The sequence below is a fragment of the Lytechinus pictus genome, chromosome 6 (assembly GCF_037042905.1).
Source record: "Lytechinus pictus isolate F3 Inbred chromosome 6, Lp3.0, whole genome shotgun sequence".
NCBI lineage: Eukaryota > Metazoa > Echinodermata > Echinoidea > Temnopleuroida > Toxopneustidae > Lytechinus > Lytechinus pictus.
Window position 1 is genome coordinate 2,636,820 of NC_087250.1, and position 19,374 is coordinate 2,656,193.

General features: G+C 36.7%; 1 protein-coding gene across 1 annotated transcript in view; it reads right to left on the minus strand.

The window, feature by feature from the left end:
• Positions 1 to 19,374, minus strand: part of LOC129263573 (MAM and LDL-receptor class A domain-containing protein 2-like) — a 156,310-nt gene that overhangs the window by 52,014 nt on the left and 84,922 nt on the right. The window contains exons 47-56 of the mRNA XM_064100623.1: positions 18,243 to 18,476; positions 17,316 to 17,510; positions 15,030 to 15,200; positions 13,970 to 14,152; positions 13,027 to 13,164; positions 11,538 to 11,663; positions 8,670 to 8,755; positions 7,534 to 7,693; positions 5,997 to 6,286; positions 163 to 273 (exon numbers count right to left, since the gene is read on the minus strand). Of these exons, the coding sequence (XP_063956693.1) occupies positions 163 to 273; positions 5,997 to 6,286; positions 7,534 to 7,693; positions 8,670 to 8,755; positions 11,538 to 11,663; positions 13,027 to 13,164; positions 13,970 to 14,152; positions 15,030 to 15,200; positions 17,316 to 17,510; positions 18,243 to 18,476 (1,694 nt within the window). The remainder of the gene's footprint in view (positions 1 to 162; positions 274 to 5,996; positions 6,287 to 7,533; positions 7,694 to 8,669; positions 8,756 to 11,537; positions 11,664 to 13,026; positions 13,165 to 13,969; positions 14,153 to 15,029; positions 15,201 to 17,315; positions 17,511 to 18,242; positions 18,477 to 19,374) is intronic.

Below are 19,374 nucleotides of genomic sequence, written 5' to 3' on the forward strand. Positions count from 1 at the left end.
CCAAAGGTTACAGTGCACATGTGTATTCTTGTGTATTTCTTTAGAAATTCGAAGCTACATGAATCAATTTGCATTTCGTTTCGACTACATCTCTTAAAACCCCTTGGTCAAACCATTACAAGGTAAAAGTACTGTTTCCGTGCTCCATACGATACAACTTACCCTATATTCTTCAGTAACCACGAAGCTGATTTGCCTATAATTCCATTCATCTTCTGATACTCCAGTAAAAGACCACACCACGTGGGTTAGAGCTGGTGTTTCCCAGGCCACCTAAAGATAGATAAAATGCATAGGTCTCATCATACCACGTTGAAATAACCTAATTTATCATCAGTTCAACAGGACCAACTTCACAAATAACTATCAATTGTAAACAGATGACGATGACTCCAACGTTCTTGGTATCAGGATGGCATGAATTATAGAGCAAGAACACCCCCCCCCCCCTCCCTAGAGACATGACTGGCCTACCATTAACTCTTACTGTGCCAGTACGAATACCTCTTGACTGCTAGGGGTATTCGAGGGAATCCTAAATTGACCGAAACGTAAGCAGAGTTTAAAACGGTCATAACTCTTTACCCGTACATTGTATAATGAAACCTTCTACACATGAAATCGTGCATGGTTCATGGACTTTATGATCGTGTTATTAATCTTTCTCATTCGTGTTTTTAAAAAATGAGAAAAAATGTAATATTTTACTTTTTTTTTTCAATAAGTAAAACCTAGAAATTATAATTTCATGAACATTTCAACGAGCAAATAACCTGATAAATTGTAGAGATACCAAGAAATTAAGAAGATAAAATAAAAGTTCAATGTTTACCCTTTTAAATGACGTAGATATTGATGAAATTGAACGAACAGAAATAACAAAAAATAATGTTCTTTTGAATGAAATACTATTTTGGCTATTTAAGTTGCTATCTCTGAAGAATACACACACATTTAAAGCGTTCTTTTCCAAAAAAAGGTCATCGTCTTCGATCAAGTGACCAATCACAGAACAGCTGTGATCCCCACGCGAACACACACAATAATATATCAGAACCCTGTATCTTCAAAGTGTGGCCAACCGTAAACTTTCATTCGTGTAGTCTTCAAAATAAGACCCTGTGTGTTTTTTTATTCGTAGTGTAACAAACAAAGTTATTGCCAGTCAGAAGGAGACAAAATATAAATTTAAAGATGATATATCAAAATATAGATAAAGAGGGATCGGACAGATTCACTACTAACAAGTTTGGGGTATAGAATCCCACAAAATGATATGGGCGTTCTTGGCAAATTACAAAAAAGCAATTAAAAAACCCCTTTATTTTTCGTCAATCAAAGAAGAGGAAATGCAGATCAGTTACAAACAAAAAATCAATACAAATTTTCAAAAAAGAAAATAGGCCTATTTGTTCTGTATTACTGGTCTGACCAATGTAGCCACCTGTTAACATTCTCCGCGACTACATTCTTTTGTTCATGCCACCAAGTCATGAACAATAGATGCCCAGACTCTCTTTCATGAGGAATCTCTAATCCGCGCTCCCTCCTGACCTATTGTCTAGGAAAGCAATTTAGCACAGGATGTTCTTAGAAATCGGGGCTCACGCACGTCTTTTGATTTGACTATTCAATACTTTCAAAGGTTCCGATATCTATTTCTTTTTACATTTTTACTTTTTTGTGGGTGACCCAGGTAAAAAGAAAACAATTAGCCCCCCCCCCCCTACATAAAAATCCGGCATCCACCCAGGGTCTACCCAGCTCGTAGCACTATCCGTAGTAAAAAAAATAATAATTTGTTCAGATAACATGATGTACAATATATAAAGGCCTGGTCACACCGCCCGAGCGTTGTTGGAGCGGAGAGAAAAAATCATCACCGCTCGCTACTGTTCACCATTTTCGATTTCGATTGTTTTTTTGTTTTTTTCGATTTTTGTTTTCGATTCCCCAATTTTGTGAGCGAAATTCGACCCTCTCTCCCTACCGCTCCACAACCGCTCCAGCAACGCTCGGGTGGTGTGACCAAGCCTTAAGAAATTTAATATTCAACCCGTTATCGTCATCATTTTCATTTCTACTCTCTAAAGTCGTTTTAAAATCTCTTTGATAGTGAAGTCAATGCAGCAACTAACAGGTCGGTCTGATCGGTTTTGTTAATGTAACTGGCAGCTGTCCCGCCCTATCTCTTTCTTTTCCTCAAAACATCTGATATTGCTGTTCATACTCCGTTTACATTTTCTATTACCAATGGTTGGATTTAGTAAAGGAAAAACATCCACTTTGAAAAAAAAAGAGATAAATATTTAAAGGAATAAAGCGTTATTATCGGCAGTTTTAATTATCACATTTTTTGCTTCTTCCTATTTTATTCGAGGAGAATATTGAACGATTCATATCTTTGTGAGAAGTTTGAATATGATACTGATAAGCATAACAATGTCAAAATCATTTCTTTAAAAATGGTTTGGGTTATAAAAAGACAAACGAATATGACCCGTTATTTACTAGATCTTAAGTTTATGAAGAGAGAGTTTGGCTGCAGAAGAAATGCAATTGATACATGTATGATCACAACAATTATTTTTGAATAATAATCATAATGATGATGACTCTGATCGCAATAACATTAAAGGGATTAAAGGAAAATATTCATATCTTTATACATAGAGTAGAATTCAGTGAGCAAAATGCCGAAAATTTCATCAAAATCAGATAACAAATTATAAAGTTATTAAAATTTAAAATTTAGTAATATTTTGTGAAAAAGAGTCGTCATGAATATTCATTGGGTGGGCTGGTGATGTCACATCCCCACTTTCCGTTTTCTTATGATATTACATAAAACCATAATTATTTCATTATTTCATACTTGTGTGAATAATATGTCTCCCTTATAATGAAATAAATATCTAATGCATTAAATCAGTTGTCAATTCATTTTTTCTAGTGCTTGGAGGAAAAAAGATTGAATAAACCTAATTTCATATAATAAAATACAAAAGAACAAGTGGAGATGTGACATCATCACCTAATGAATATTCATGACGACTGTTTTCACAAAATATTGCTAAACTTTAAAATTCAATAACTTTGTTATTTTGATATCCGATTTTGATGAAAATTTTCAGTATTTTGCTCAGTGAATTATGCTCTATTTATAAAACTATAAATACTTTCAGCCCAGACAATCCTTTAATAATAATAAGAAGAAGGTGAAGGAGAAGAATAATGATATTAATAATTACAATAACAATAATAATGATTATGATAATAGTCATACTAATAATGATAATTATAATAACTATAATAAATGAATAAATAAATAATCAGTGTGATGATTGTAGTGCGCAGACGAGAGTTGGAAATGACAGCCTTCTTTACTCATATATTTATAGCGAGAACAATTTTTTGAGAATGCTAAAAACAAAGTATAAGACCTTTCTCCCGCCCCCCCCCTCCCCCCCCCAAAAAAAAAATCTTCCACAAATCGTGCATATTTGCAGGCAGAAAAAAGGCCTTGACACAAGAATACCACCATACCGGCCGGCAAAAGACCCGATCGATAGCTCATGAATATTCATATGACAATAGCGACTGGGCGAGTAGTGTTGGGTGAGGAACATCGTACCGCTCTGTCATTGGTCAATTCCGAGCTGAATGCCCTCGCACATTCGCCATTGCTCTGCCCATAGAAGTACGTGTATTGCTGCACACAACCGTTATATCACACGTGTCTATAGGGGAAATCTTGATTCAGATCGCGGCAATATCCGAAATCAACTCTTCAAAATAATGATGCAAAAATACAATTTTACTAAAAAAATGTCTATGTAAACCACTATTTTTTATATAATAAAATTAATTGTGAATTCCTGCCAGTATAACAACATAAAAAACACAGAACATGGTGTTGATTTTCTGACTGTAAAAGTGGTTAAACCAAAGAAAGTTACTTGGGCACGTATACGTGCCAATGGCATTAGAGGCCTAAGGGCACAAATAGCTGCCAATGGCTCTTAAAGAGTTAAGGGATAACATTTTTGATGTTATCAATTATGATACCATTTAACAGACATATTGTTTAATATACTAGTGTGGATGTTCGTACAAAATTTACGTTAAGGAACAATTTATTGTCTGAATTTCATGGGATTGATTAATGTTATGGAAGAGCCGTGGTGTAGTGGTTCTGACTCTCGCCTTGTAAACAGAGGGTCGTGTGTTCGAATCCCACCGCGGTCTAGCGTCCTTTGGCAAGGCGTTAATCCACACTTTGCCACTCTCGACCCAGGTGCTAAATGGGTACCCGGTAGGATGCGAAAGATGTTGTATGTTTGATTTTGCCAGCGCCATAATGTGGCTGCGATGAATGCAAGGAATGCTCCCCAGGAAGTGGAGATTGTGCACTTTTCGTGCTTGATTGAAATGAATCCAATGACCGGGGTAATAATATGCTGTATCGCGCTTTGGGCCATTCTGGGAAAAGCGCTAAAAAAAATTGGCTATTATTACTATTACTTAATTTCATTCACATATATACACCATCGTCAATATATGAGAGGATCATCTTAAGCTCGAAGAGCTTAAAAGCGATGCCCACATATGGAAAGGAAAAATACATAATTATACGATGGCTTATTGAAAAAAAAAATAATTGAAGCATCACATTCATTTGAAGGATATTTGGAGAACTGAGAAAGGAAGAGAGAGATAGAGAGAAAGAGAAGGGGGGGGGGGGGGTGCTGAGGAGGGGAGATAACAAAATGGAAAGAGAAATATGACAAGTGGAATGCCTCTGGCGGTCTCACCTGCATCACGCGATTCAATATAGCCGCAGTGCTGATTTTGAAAACTACTATAACTCGCACAAGATGTTCAGTGATACTTGTGTTATTTCCACATTTTTATGAACTAGACCAATACACTTACAGAGATATGATGGTAATTCAACAAATACCCCAAACGTGGCTAAAGTTCATTGACCTTACATGACCTTTTACCTTGATCATGTGACCTGAAACTCGCACAGGATGTTCCGTGATACTTGATTACTCTTATGTCCAAGTTTCACGAGTCAGATCCATAAACTTTCAAAGTTATGCTGGTAATTCAACAGATACCCCCATTATGGCCAATGTTCATTGACCTCTGACCTTGGTCATGTGACCCAAAATGCGCACAGGATGTTCAGTGATACTTGATTACTCTTATGTCCAAGGTTTATGAACTACACCAACACACTTTCAAAGTTGTGATGGTAATTCAACAAAAACCCCAATTTGGCCAAAGTTCATTGACCCTAAATGACCTTTGACCTTGATCATGTGACCTGAGACTTGCACAGGATGTTCAGTAATACTTGATTACTATTATGTCCAAGTTTCATGAATCAGATCCATAAACTTTTAAAGTTATGATGGTAATTCAACAGATGCCCCCATTATGGCCAAATTTCATTGACCCTAAATGACCTTTGACCTCGGTCATGTACGTGAAACTCATGCAGGATGTTCAGTGATACTTAATTAACCTTATGTATAAGTTTCATGAACTAGGTTCATATATTTCTAAGTTATGATGACATTTCAAAAACTTAACCTTAGGTTTAGATTTTGATGTTGATTCTGCCCAACATGGTCTAAGTTCATTGACCCTAAATGACCTTTGACTTTTGTCATGTGACATGAAACTCGGACAGGATATTTAGCGATACTTGATTAAATTTATGGTTAAGTTTCATGAACTAGGTCCATATACTTTCTAAGTTATGCTGTCATTTCAAAAACTTAACCTCAGATTAAGATTTGGTGTTAAGGCCGCCGCCGCCGCCGTCGGAAAAGCGGCGCCTATAGTCTCACTCTGCTATGCAGGTGAGACAAAAGTATAGGACTAAGTTCACTATATTATGTTAAATACACTACATTTATCCTGCATGAAAACTAAATCTAAAGAGTTGCTTAAAATGATAGAGTCTCATTTAAACTACTCACCGTTAGTGTATTCTTGCTGTCCCCCGGACATGCCATATGATACCAGAGACTGAAGCAGACGAAGTCTTCTGGGGGATAGAGGCTGGCAGACTCTAGTCTAGCCCTGCTTCCTAGGCCACCAAACAGAGCATCCATGTACATGTACCACCCTGAATGGGTGCCGGTGGTATGGTCAAAGTCCGGACCACTTCCATCATTGTCCGTCGAACCACTATACCTTCGCCAGTCTGTCTCATCACCCATCTGTGTGTTGGTCCAGTCACATGTATCCACTTCGAAATCACATGAACCTGCACAAATTTATGGTTGATTCAAACGAAATATTGGTCGACCTATTTCTATGACCATTACTGTTGCTTCGAACATTAATGACAAACGGCTATGATCTATTTATCAACATTTCAGTTTGTTTTATAAAGCATTGCGAGCAGTGTCTTGTGAACGCGTGTCTTTTCCCGTTGATCCTTGAGATTCCCTGAAATCTGGAGACTTTAATCCTGCTTTCTTCATTTTCTCTTTCTTTCCTTTTTTAACTTTACAATTAAGTGGATTTAAGCTGAAATTCTCACCATGTTACGAATATTTTATTAGGAGGCTGCACTCTACAAGATCCGCTTTTCAGCAGCCTTCTACATTTCCAACCTGTTTTTATAGTTATCTTGATTTTTGTAATATACAACTTCGTTGTTCTATTCATTATTTTTTAAGATGTACGGAACAAAACATAGTGTAAATGTTGGGGATGTAAATAAATGAAATGAAATATCATAGCAAGATAGCCCATTAAACAAAAGGGTGATGATCCGCGTGGCCCATGGATAAATCAATTACGTTTATTTTTTTGCCAAATTGCCACTCTTTTTGTCTAGGTTATTTTGACGCCGAGAGATGTTTCATTCATTTGTGTACTGTTTTTAACAATAATCATATTGACATTAATAATAATGCTGACAATAGTGATATATTACCAAAGTGTTAACTGCAGCACAATATAGGTAAATTTCTTGCTGAAGGAAAACACGCCATGGTTAGGAATCGATCTCATGTCCCCCAGATTGAAAGACGAGAGTCACAACCACTAGACCACGACGCCTCCTACATATATTACATTTAGGTTGTAATGTAGAAACGCTCTACATTGTAGAAACTGAGTATTATAGACTTGTCTTATAATAATAATAATATAATAAAGGGTATTTATATTGCGCACATATCCACCTTGTTAGGTGCTCAAGTCGCTCCTATATTACCCGGCTAAGCTAGGCGTTCATAGCGCACACAGCTTTTTAAGGAATTTCTTCCTACCGGTACCCATTTACCTCACCTGGGTTGAGTGCAGCACACTGTGGATCAGTTTCTTGCTGAAGGAAATTACGCCATGGCTGGGATTCGAACCCACGACCCTCTGTTTCAAAGTCCGAAGACTAATCCACTGGGCCACAACGTTCCACATATAGATTCAGAACCTACATTGTATTTGGATTATGGAATTAAATATGATACCGCTCTTAATAATGCTTGGAATTGTCCTATATACCTAGCTGACCGCCACATTGACCGTTCCTTGCATAGAAGTCATCTATAGCCACAAAGGCTCCTGAGATTTCATCTTCGATGATCAAGGTAAATGCAAACATATTTCTTCGATCAGAGGGGACCTCCAATGATGCCTTACGCCAAAAACCAGTCGTTGGATCCTAAATGAAAAAAGCGTTACAAAAGAGTTACCTGATACGTGTTTTCCTTTTGATATTTAGCGATATTTGACGGCGACATATTAATTCCAATTCAGTGGGTATATGGTAAAGCATTTTCATATATTTTGCCTACCTATCTGTGTTCTAGATCTCGATTTCGATAAACATTCGAAAAAAACTGTCGCCTTTTGTATTAAGATTTCAATTTATGTACTGGGGTTTGTTCCGCTTGGTAATGAAGTATTCGATTAATTCGAATATTCGAACCGTATTCACACGGCTATTAATTAAGGAACGGGGACTCTTTCATACAGACTGTTATCATCAGTCAGAGCAATTCCCTTGTCTAGGGCGAACTCCCGACAAAGCTTGTGCTTGTTATCTTTAGTCTTGTTCCAAGTGTTTTAATCATTTTTTTTTTTTGGGGGGGGGGGAGTTCGAGGCTTGTGTAGGTTCCTTGACAATTGCTCCGGCGACAATCGCTCCGATGGAAGATTTTCATATTGAGCCAAACATAAAACCTAACCTCCGAACCTTAATAATACCTAATCCTTTTTTTTTTTTACATTATTTTCTGAAATGAAAACTCTAAAACAATCCTAATTCTAACCCTACGCATTTTGCCACACCTGTGTAAGCGTAACACAATCGCAATAACTGTGAGAGCGCGTGCACATATGTTTTACAGTCGTAGAAATACGACTGACATTACATGTTTATTCTGGTATTATTAGCCTACTGCGTATATCTTGTAAACATGAATATCCAATATTGTGTCTCTTTTATTTCCATTTATAGTAAACCAAATCGCCCCCCCCCAAAAAAAAAAAAAAAAAATCAATAAAAATCAATGAATAGAGGGATTCTTATGGGGACAAAATATATATTTGTAATGAATAAGCTGAAGTAATCATTCTAAAAGTGAATACACAAAATTCATATTGTATAATCTTGATATACGTCATTAACACATTACCGAGTATATTCCCTTTATTCCACTTGGTATGATGTAATTATTCTCATCCAGATACACAGCTTCGAGGGAGAATTCACCAAACACATCTGTAAAATAGCATATATATACATTCATGTTTTGTGAAAATTGTTTCAGTTTTTATTTCAGAGGCGTCAATAATACAACATAAAAATGACTGGCTTCAGGAACCAAACCTCTCCCCCCTTCTCTCTCTCTCTCTCTCTCTCTCTAAATATATATGTTTAAGTGCTAATATGATGGGGTTGAGAGACTATAAGTCAATCCCACAGGGGCAGTCTAATGTATTGCTATACACATGTGTGACCAAATTATTTCCAAACACACCCTAAACGAGTTTTTCTCTGTGTGCAAAATAACCCCCTAAACATGTTTTTATCGCGGGTTTCAGTAACACATTTTGGCCCCTAAATAAGTTGTCGCCAGAATAAAACCCCTAGAAAAGTTTTGTCTCGGACCCGAACACTTTTCAGAAACGAGGAGGAAAAAGCCCCGGGGGGAATTGGAATAAACATACCCTAAACACATTTGGCTAGTCTTAAAAAAGAGCTTTGGAAAAAAAAATACCCTAAATACTTTTGACCTCGCATGAAATTGACCATTGACCAGTCTTTCAAAAACCACCCTTTTTTGTAAAACGGTGGTTTTGATATCCTTAACGAGTGCACGCGCGGCCAGCGCCCGAAACTGAAAAACACCCCTTTAAACGCGTTTCTTTTTGGTCACGCATGTCTACAGCAATATATTTGACCCCCGGGCCCATATTATGGAGGAACGATGGTTTTCTTCAATACAATCAATTTAGTCGATAAAACATGTTTTAGGCTAAGTTCACTTTGACATGAATCTGGTGAGAATTATATATATATAACAATTGTATACAAAGATATTCATCAAAACCGGATGACAAATATAAATTTCGAAAATCAGGTTGAATAATAATAATCAATTGCGCTACAGAGGTCCCCTATACTTAACCCTTAAAAGACTGGGCTAGTTTGATGCCTGAGAAGACGAAAATTGTCACGCGTGTTACCCATGGCATGATAATCTATAAGTCTTTACCATCAAATTCTTCAAAAATTATCATTACTTCTCATTGATAAAGCTAGTTTATGCGTATTCTTTATAAATGTATTTTTTTAATAAGTCAGTCCAACTGTGCGCTTTGAAACACCTGTATATCAAAGAGTCCTACAGATGATCTTATTATTGTCATTATTACTAAATGTCGGATTTCTCTAATTAACTCAAGAAAGCCTCTAAACTGCTATTTTTTCTTCATAGACTACTTGTAAGATTTTGATTAAATGTTCTTGAAAGAAATTTCGATATATCCATTCTTTTTCTCTTAAGTATTCATTTTTAAAAAGTTTTCTTATGCATTTCTTTGTTTTTCGACCTTTTGCTTTTTATTTTTCCGATTGAAATCATCGCCGACTCTATTTTGACCATAAATAAAATGTAATTAATAGAGCTTAACAAATACAATTAACATGTGGAGCGCCTCTGGCAGTCTTACCTGCATTACGCGATTCAATATAGCAACAGTGCTGACTTTGAAAACTAATTTAAATTGATTATTCACAAAAAACACCATTCATTTAATGAGAAAATACTACGTTCATCGACCCTAAATGATATTTGACCTTGATTATGTGACCTAAGTCTTGTCAGTGATACTTGATTACCCCTTTGTCCACATTTCATAAACTATATTCATAAACTTTGAAAGTTATGACAGCAATTTAATAATAACCCCCAACATGGTCAAAGTTCATTGGACTTTGGTTATGTGACCTGAAACTCGCACGAGATGTTCAGTGATACTTGATTACTTTTTTGTCCAGGTTTTATGAATTAGATCCATAAACTTTCAAGATCATGATGCTAATTCAACAAATACCCCCAACATGGCCAAAGTTCATTGACCGAAGTGACCTTTGAGTTTGGTTATGTGACCTAAAACTCGCACAAGATGTTTAGTGATACTTGATTACTCTTATGTCTAAACTAAATGAATCAGATCCATAACATTCAAAGTTATGATGGTAATTCAACAAATACCCCTAACTCGGCCAAAGTTCATTGATCCTAAATTACCTTTGACTTTGTTCATGTAACTTGAAACTCAAACAAGATGTTTGTAATAATATTTGATCACCTTTATGGCCAAGTTTCATGAACTAGGTTCATATACTTTTGAAGTTATGATGACATTTCAAAAAATTAACCTAAAGTTAAGATTTTGATGTTGATTCCCCAACATGGTCTAAGTTCATTGACCCTAAATGACCTTTGACTGTATTCATGTGACCTGAACCTCAGGCAGGATGTTCAGTAATACTTGATTACCCTTATTATGTATGTCCAAGTTGCATGAACTAAGTCCATATTATTTTTAAGTTCTGCTGTCATTTCAAATAATTAACCCTCGGTTAAAGATTTGTTGTTGACGCCGCCGTCCGAAAAAGGGGCGCCTATAGTCTCGCTCTGCTATGCAGGTGAGACAAACATAGAGATACCTTCAGGAATTTTGGCAAAAACACAATTTGCTTTGGATTTTTAGACGAATTTACGTTTTGGGGCAATTTTTTGCCTGACTTGCACTAACGAAGTGTTGCGTGATTTTGGAACCACGTACGACTACCTGGGAGTCACAAATTTGGTCTCGGAAGTTGCGCGAGACTTGAAAGTAAAAAGACAGCGAGCGATGCGTGGTAAGAAAAAAAATCGCGCTGCGGATTTATCTTGAAAAATGTCGAAAGGGGGGGGGGGAGTGGATCACCCCCAGTCTTATTAGACTTAATACTATCTTAATTTTTATTATCTTAAATCGATGTTACTTACCACTCATCACGAACCAGAATTCAGCACATCTGTATCCGCTTAGGGGTGTAGGATACTCAGGGGTCCAAAGCCTTCCCATATCATTTATTCTCGTGCGCTGCCCGGTCTTTATACGCATATAATACCCTGAATGAAAATACAAATTACATAACATCAATAATACGTGTTTAATGCAAAGATTATCAACCCCCCAAACAAAAACAAATGCATAATGTTTTTCTTATAACATAATAATAGCTTTAGCGCAGAGGTCTATAGAAAAAAATAGTGCACGGTAAGTCTAAGAAACTATTGATATTGACCTCGATCTTATATATATGTAGCAATTTGTTCCGATGTACACAAAAGTATTGTGGAATAAATGGAAGGGGAGCTGATACCATTAACCCAAGTTAAAATTATCTTTAGGGAGAAAGAGACAGAGAGATAGAGAGAGAGAGAGAAGGGGGGGGGGTAGAGAATAGTCAGTGGCCTTTCTTAGAAAAGCAGTGCCCGTAGCATGTGTAAAACCGCGCCATTTCCAATATGCAAAACAGCTGGGGTTCGGAGAGGGACATTTAGATCGATCCCTCTCACCACCCTATGCCGAGGCAAACGTACATTAAGAACCGTCCACTGGCAACTTTTGTCACCAGTATCTCAGCTGAATATTATGTGATTACAAGGCTTTCCCCATTTTTCCTCGTATTTATTTATTAATTCATTATAATTAACATCATCATAATTATAAAAACTTTTACTTCTTAAGACTATTATCAATATGATAATACTACTAATAATATAATAATGATAATGACAATAATAATGATAATGATAACTATAATAATGATAATAATATAATAACAACAATAATAATAAAATAATGATAACAATAATAACTCTTATTATTGTAAGAGGGTGTTTGTTTAAAATTTTGATCCATCTGCGCACCCACTCCCCCGGGACAGTTCGGGATGAATTCCTGGACATTACGAATCAATGCTATTTATTCTGCCAATCCATATGGCAATGTATGGGGAGAAATATAAAATTAAGGCTAGTAAAAAAGAAAAATTGATTTAGTTAAAATTTTTACTGTATACTTTGTACATGGTTGTCATTTGATCGACATTTACGATTGATTTTACAATTTATCATATAATCATGGTTAACCTTGTGTCATGTGTTCCTCTAAGCGTTCACAACTGTATTATTACCCCGGACCTCGGATTAAATCGGTCATCGAGTCATCGAGGTGCCGTGGCCGAGCGGTCTGAGGCGCTTAATTGGAGTTTCGATTCCCGGCATGGCACTTATGCCCTTGAGCAAGGCACTTTACCCAAATTGCTGTTTTATCCTATATCAAACTGAAAATGCTTTATGCATTTTAAATGTGTGGACTCGTTAAAAAAGAAAAAAAAAACAATCCCGTACACAATATGCACATCCTTCACTCCATGGGGAGCATTCCAGCGTTTATACAGGGTTATGGGAATACAAATAGATGTACCTTCTGCCGTTCCGTAAGAATGGTCAAGCTGTGGTCCAGTGGAAACTGATGTTAAACCACGGTCTCTAGTCCAGTCCAGTTCATCAGTATCCGAATTGATAAATCCGCACGCATCATCGGGTTGGAAGTCACAGAATACTAGAAAATCAACGAAAATCGAGCAAACACAATCAGCTTGGGACTATTTGCAAATGATTGGTTACCATTCAACCCTTTTTTGGCCCCTTCACTTCTACATCAATGTTTAAATAAACATTGAAACAATTTCTTTTTAGAAGTGTTTCGCATGAGCTGCTGTTATGACCCCGTTATGGTTGTCAACAACTTTCTTCCTATTCTTAAATTGACAGGCTTTTTAAAAAAGCGGGCATGGAGGCATTTTGGTATTCAGTCGTGCTGCATACGCATATTTATCATTATCCTTAGTCTTTGTCATCATTGAATATTTACCGTCATTATTTTAACATAGTTATTATTATTATTATTATAATCACTATTGTTGTTGTTCTCATTATTCCAAGTGTATATCATTGGATTAGCTCCTACGCAGATAACAACATAAATTAAAAGAAACATGACATCTTACAGTGGATGCAATATAATATCGCATTGTCTATCAATTCTAAGATGAAGAAAAACTGGATAGGTCGATCCTTTTTGCTATGAGGCCGTTATGATTGCTATCCCGCCGTAAAAAAATCTACGCTTTCTACAAGTATTTCAAAATAAGTTCATTCGTCCCTATTTAATGCATTAAACATGGCTAGTACAAATTAGCGGTAGAGTCTAGGATCTTAAATGTTACTTGGTCTAACTGGTCTGAATAAATCATGGATCAAACTGGCCTGCACAGAAAAGAACACAAATAAAAACATAGAATCCAGAAAGTTTCAACAAAAGAAGCAAATCACATTCGAACAAACCAGAATATTGATGAACTTACACAAAGCCGGACAGGATCCATAGACCATAATGATGTCATCAATTGCAATGTCACCTTGGTAACCAGCGGCTGCCACTCCCTCTATATATACCTTTGGGTTTGTTTCTCTGGCAACAATGGCCACTCGTCCCAGAATCCAGTCGTACCCCTGTGTTCCTGATTTCGTCCAAATCACTGTACCCTCTGGAAAAAAAAAAGGTTGAAATATGAATAGGTCTGAGAAAAATATTACAGCGTTTGAATCGAACATAAACAAGTTCATATCCGCAATTAAACAGTTAAAATAAGTATGTTATTGGTAACCTGCATTTTTCAGGTAGGTCTAGACTATAATTAAACCAGTGTAGTTTCAAACTAAAGAGAATGTGACAGGTTTGATTTATGCAGTACGTATTTTCATCATCATCATCATAGTAATAATAATAATAATAAAATAATAATTATATCAATAAGAATAATAATGACAATAAAAAATAATAATGATGATAATACTAATACTAGAAACAATAATAACATTAAAATAATTATCAAAGTCATTTACAACTATATAGCCCGATCTATCTAGAAATAATATATTTTAGGTGCACCGATAAAATTAGCCCAGCTTTAGCTCGAGCTGCCTCCCAGCGGTCAGTGCATTCAAGGAATTAATCATGCCGGGTGCCCTTTCACCTCACATGGATGGAGTACGTGCAGCACAATGTGAGAAAATACACCATGGTTGGGATTCAAACCCATGTCAAAACCACTAGACCACGACTTACCATCGGAGGCTTTGTAAGTAGCCAAACTCACGTTTCATGACTCGTCAATATTGCCCCCAAAAAGAACTGTCTTAATTGAAAAATGAAATTCTTGCAGAAAGGGCGAAGGAATTAATGGTTCATCATAACACATTTGTTTTATTTTTAACAATTTCTTGTGGATGTTTTTTTTCATTTGATTGATTCAAATGCAAAATTCACTTCCTCACTGATTTTGGAAATCACAGAAATACATTCGTAAATCAACCACATCAGGTAATGGAAACATACCAATCGATATTATGTACATTACCTACCTTCGTTTCCATCAGTGTTTCCATAGCCAACATTTAGCGATCCAACGTGTGCACCGTACATATGATACCAGAATGTTAGACACATTTGAGTTCCTATTGGTAGGTCATCGCTGTATAGACGAGCTACATCTTCTTCATTGCCTGACATGGCATCAATCAATGCATATTTACCTGTAGAAAGGTGTATATGAGCAATATCAGTCTGTGGTGTAATGATGGGTGAAATATTGAAACGGGCCCTATACATATCGCAAAATAAACATCTAATTCTGATTGATTTTGACATAATTTTCTGAAATAAAGTTATCTTTTCCAACTTTTTCGTTTTATTTGGTTTCTTGAATCCACCATGTCTAATTGATTGTGGACAATTTTTCGGGTCCTGGGCCCCCATGCCATAGCCCTTTTGTCAATGCCCTCGCGACTTGGCTCTATCCTCGTCAGGTAGTGGCTGATACGAGACTAGCGGCCTGGCGATACCCGAGGCGCGCGAGCCGAACGACATGTCGTGAGGGCCTTTTGGAACCTGACTTGGATTTTTTATGTTAACCATTGTTTCTGACTCGGAATTGCTACCTGAGAGGTAGCGGCCAATCAGCAAACGTTTCTCGCATGACGTCAGGTCGCAGGCACCAGAACCACCATAGTCTGCACACCTCCGACCCCGTCAGCGTCGGGTATATTGAACGAACCACGATGGCAGGCAGTGTGAAGCTGCTGTTCTGATTGGTCAATATTCGGAGGGAGACTAATTGGCATGCTCATGAATAATTCATAGCAGGCTGTGAAATCCATGTTCCAAAAGGCCCTCACAACAAGTCGTTCGGCTCGCGCGTTTACTCGGGTTTCGCCAGTTATCTTTGTAGGCCGCTAGTCTCGTTTCAGCCACTACCTGACTAGGGTAGAGCCAAGTCGCGAGGGCCTTGACAAAAGTCTACCATGCCCCCTATCTTGTACACGCCAGTGATTTCAGTAACATTACACTCGGATTTCTTGTTTTGCAAATCCGGGGCTTTTTGATGTGAACCATGATTTTGAGATTTGTTTATGGTAGTCTCAAGCATTTTTAATCACACGGTAGTTTATCAAACCTATTGTTGGCCATTGCGAAAACGGTTTTCTTATTGATCGATGCTTCAACTAAGGTCAGTAACTGCTGGTCCTTTATTTACTATCAAATGAAATGACACTATTCTTAAGCACCGATTAAATCTGAATTAATGATATGTAAGATGGGAAAAATCCATTGAAACCTCTTTATTTTGGTTTATTTATTTATTCATTAATGTATCTATTTATTTGTTCATCTATTTTTTTTTTTGGGGGGGGGGGGATTGCCATATACGTACTTTCAACATATTCAAATGCGTCTGCTTAACATTCAATTATGTGTTTAAAAACATTAAAGTAGTCTTATTTTTAGTTAGTTATTACAGATCCTTGTTGTACCATTCTTTTTGGAATGAAATCCTTTGAAATCTAAGATATTATCTGAAATCTGTAACACCTTTTTAAAAAGAATATTGTCGGAAAACGGCGGGTTTCAATGGAATATGGAAGAAGGGACAATTGTCGCCCACTTTCATCTTTCTGCGCCCGTTGATCTTGTTTCATAATATGTTAGCCTAAAACTAGTCTTTCTCTCACTTTTTGTCTCTTTCCATTAATCGGGGGCCCCTAAGAAATGCTACATGGAACATAATTTCCCGACCCATAGACACACGGCTGCATTTAAATTGCCAAACACCTGTACAATGTATATAAACTGGGATTTTCCTTCTTTTTTAAAGAAATCTAAAGTAATTGCTTTATTAGTCTCTACTAAATATATAAGCAATTAATTTGTCATACTTTTTTCAAATCTTATAGGGTTTTAATTAAATTTTCTTGTTAGTTTATCATTAATATTTTTAGAGGATTCTAAAACCAACTTCTACTGTTCTGCTCCTTCCACAGCTGTGAACGTTGCTGATTCAGCATCTACTGAATAGAGACAAACGGGAAAGAGACCCATTTAAGTTCACTAATTTTCAGGTTTTTTTCTTGAATTCTCGGTGAGCGTTCCAGACACTGTGACGACTAATCAACTCCGATGTCTCGTGAAAGGGTCTCTGTACCGTTTGTCTCTATTCAGTAGATGTAGAATCAGCAATGTTCACAGCTGTGGAAAGAACAGAACAGTAGAAGTAGGTTTTGGAATCGTCGAATTTTGGCATGCATGCAAGGGTGGATTAAATTGAATTCATGACACAGGTGCAACATTATTCAAGAAATTAACATTCTTACCGTATGGAGTTTGAGTTGTGTGATCTGCCGAGGGGCCTGTTCCAATAGTCGGTGTGCTACCATTTTGAATGGTCCAATCAAAATCATCGTTGGTTCCTTGGGTCCAGGTACATGTTGTACCCCCTTCAAAGGTGCAATCCCACGGGAGGGGTGTGACAGTGACTGATGGTATGGTAGGAGGGTCGGTAGGGGGCGCTGTAGGGTTAAAACGTTAAGATCAAATCCTAAGAGGCAGACGAGCTAGCGGCCGTAATTGGTCGAATTCTCATTAATGTTGTCTAACTTAGCCCAGGCAAAATTTAGCCCATGGGCTAACTTGGTCCAACTTCGAGAAAAACAAATTTAGCCTCCGTGGTCCCTGACGTCAAATAACGCGTTTTCGTCAATGGGCTAAGTTAGCCCACCTTCGAGAATCCACAACTCCTCGTACATATCGATGGAAAATTACCTCAGCCCTACAGTGCTAGTCAAAACTTAGGAAAATGTAGTTCGTACCTGAGGTCTTCATTATCAATTTAGTTGGGTCATGAGTTGTGAAAGAGGGTATTGATAAAAGCCGACTAGTTCCTATTTCATATTAGTACATTTTAAGTATGATATTCAATACTCCCGGAATATCAGCCCTCGAAAATAGCTACATGTATATATTTATCTTTGATACGCACATTATAGGTACGAAATACCTAGATTTTTATTCGATAACGATCTTAACTGTTAAAAAAAGATGATAAATTAAGTAGGTCCACGTTCTTGCTATTGTGCAATCAATAAAAAAAAGACATTTGCACTGGTCGTATTTTTTTCTGTTATCAATCATCTTTACTAGCACCTTCCGTATCTTTTGTAAAACATGACATTCACTTTGTTTTTAAAGGAAGACAGGTCTTTTAAAAAAGAAACATGAATCGAATCGAATTGATTACTTACGGACATATTTGCAGTTATGATCCAAATATTCTAAATCATCCAGGGCAATATCGCCAGTATAGCTTCCTTGGTTAGAATGGTCAATCGCTTGGAAGAATATCTTGTGATAGACACCCACAGATGTATCAACCTTCGCTGGGATCCAAGCTGTTCCTTGATCCCCTTTCATACTCCAAATGAGATCTCTTTTGCCGGATGACAACTCTTCCGTATAAACATTTAAATTTCCTAGTTCTGTACATACATGGTAATACAAATGTTTTAAGTTGGTTTTGAGTGATTTTTCAATTATTTGGTATTTAGCGATTCATGTTTCGTCGTACCGGATATTTTGACATCTCTATGACGTATAAACTAAATAATATACTGTTTTGATTCATGGTTAACGCCAATTATAAACAGAAGGGGAACTACAGCTAAGTCTCGGTTGTCTCAACCACATATCCTTTATAATTGAAATAAAAATAATAATATAGCAGTAATAATATGGTTTTCATATACTCTATTTCGCTTAGTGATATTTACCCCGACTGCAGCTTAGTCACCATATAGGCACTAAAACGTTCAAGAAAAAAACCCTACTGGGTATACCCATTCACCACACTCTAAAAACATCGAGTAAAAAATTACCCAATATTGGGTAAAAAGCGAAAATGCTACTTTGTTGGGTATTTTCCCTCAATAATGGCTAATTTGCATGTTAAAAAATGTTGTGAAATTTACAAAATATCTGGTATCTTTTTACCCAATAAACATGCATGTTCCCATTTTACCCAATATGGGTATTTTTGTATATTGTATTGGATCGAGTGCAGCGAAGTTTAGGTAAATTTATTGCTGCATTTAAACACCCAATGGCTGGGATTCGAACCCATGTCCCTCTGATTGAAAGACGAGGATCGCAACCACAAGACCCCCACAAACAATACCCCCACAAACAGAAGTACAGAGTCGCATGGGATAAAGAAAAACAACTAAGATAGTAAAATAAAAAACACTGTGAAAGTATGATATATCGAGCATATCAGGCGCTTCCACAATAAACTTCGAGATATTGATTACAAAAATAAATGAAAAAATCACATATTTAATTCAATTAGCCAAGAAATTAAGGTAGGCCTAAGTCGTTTTA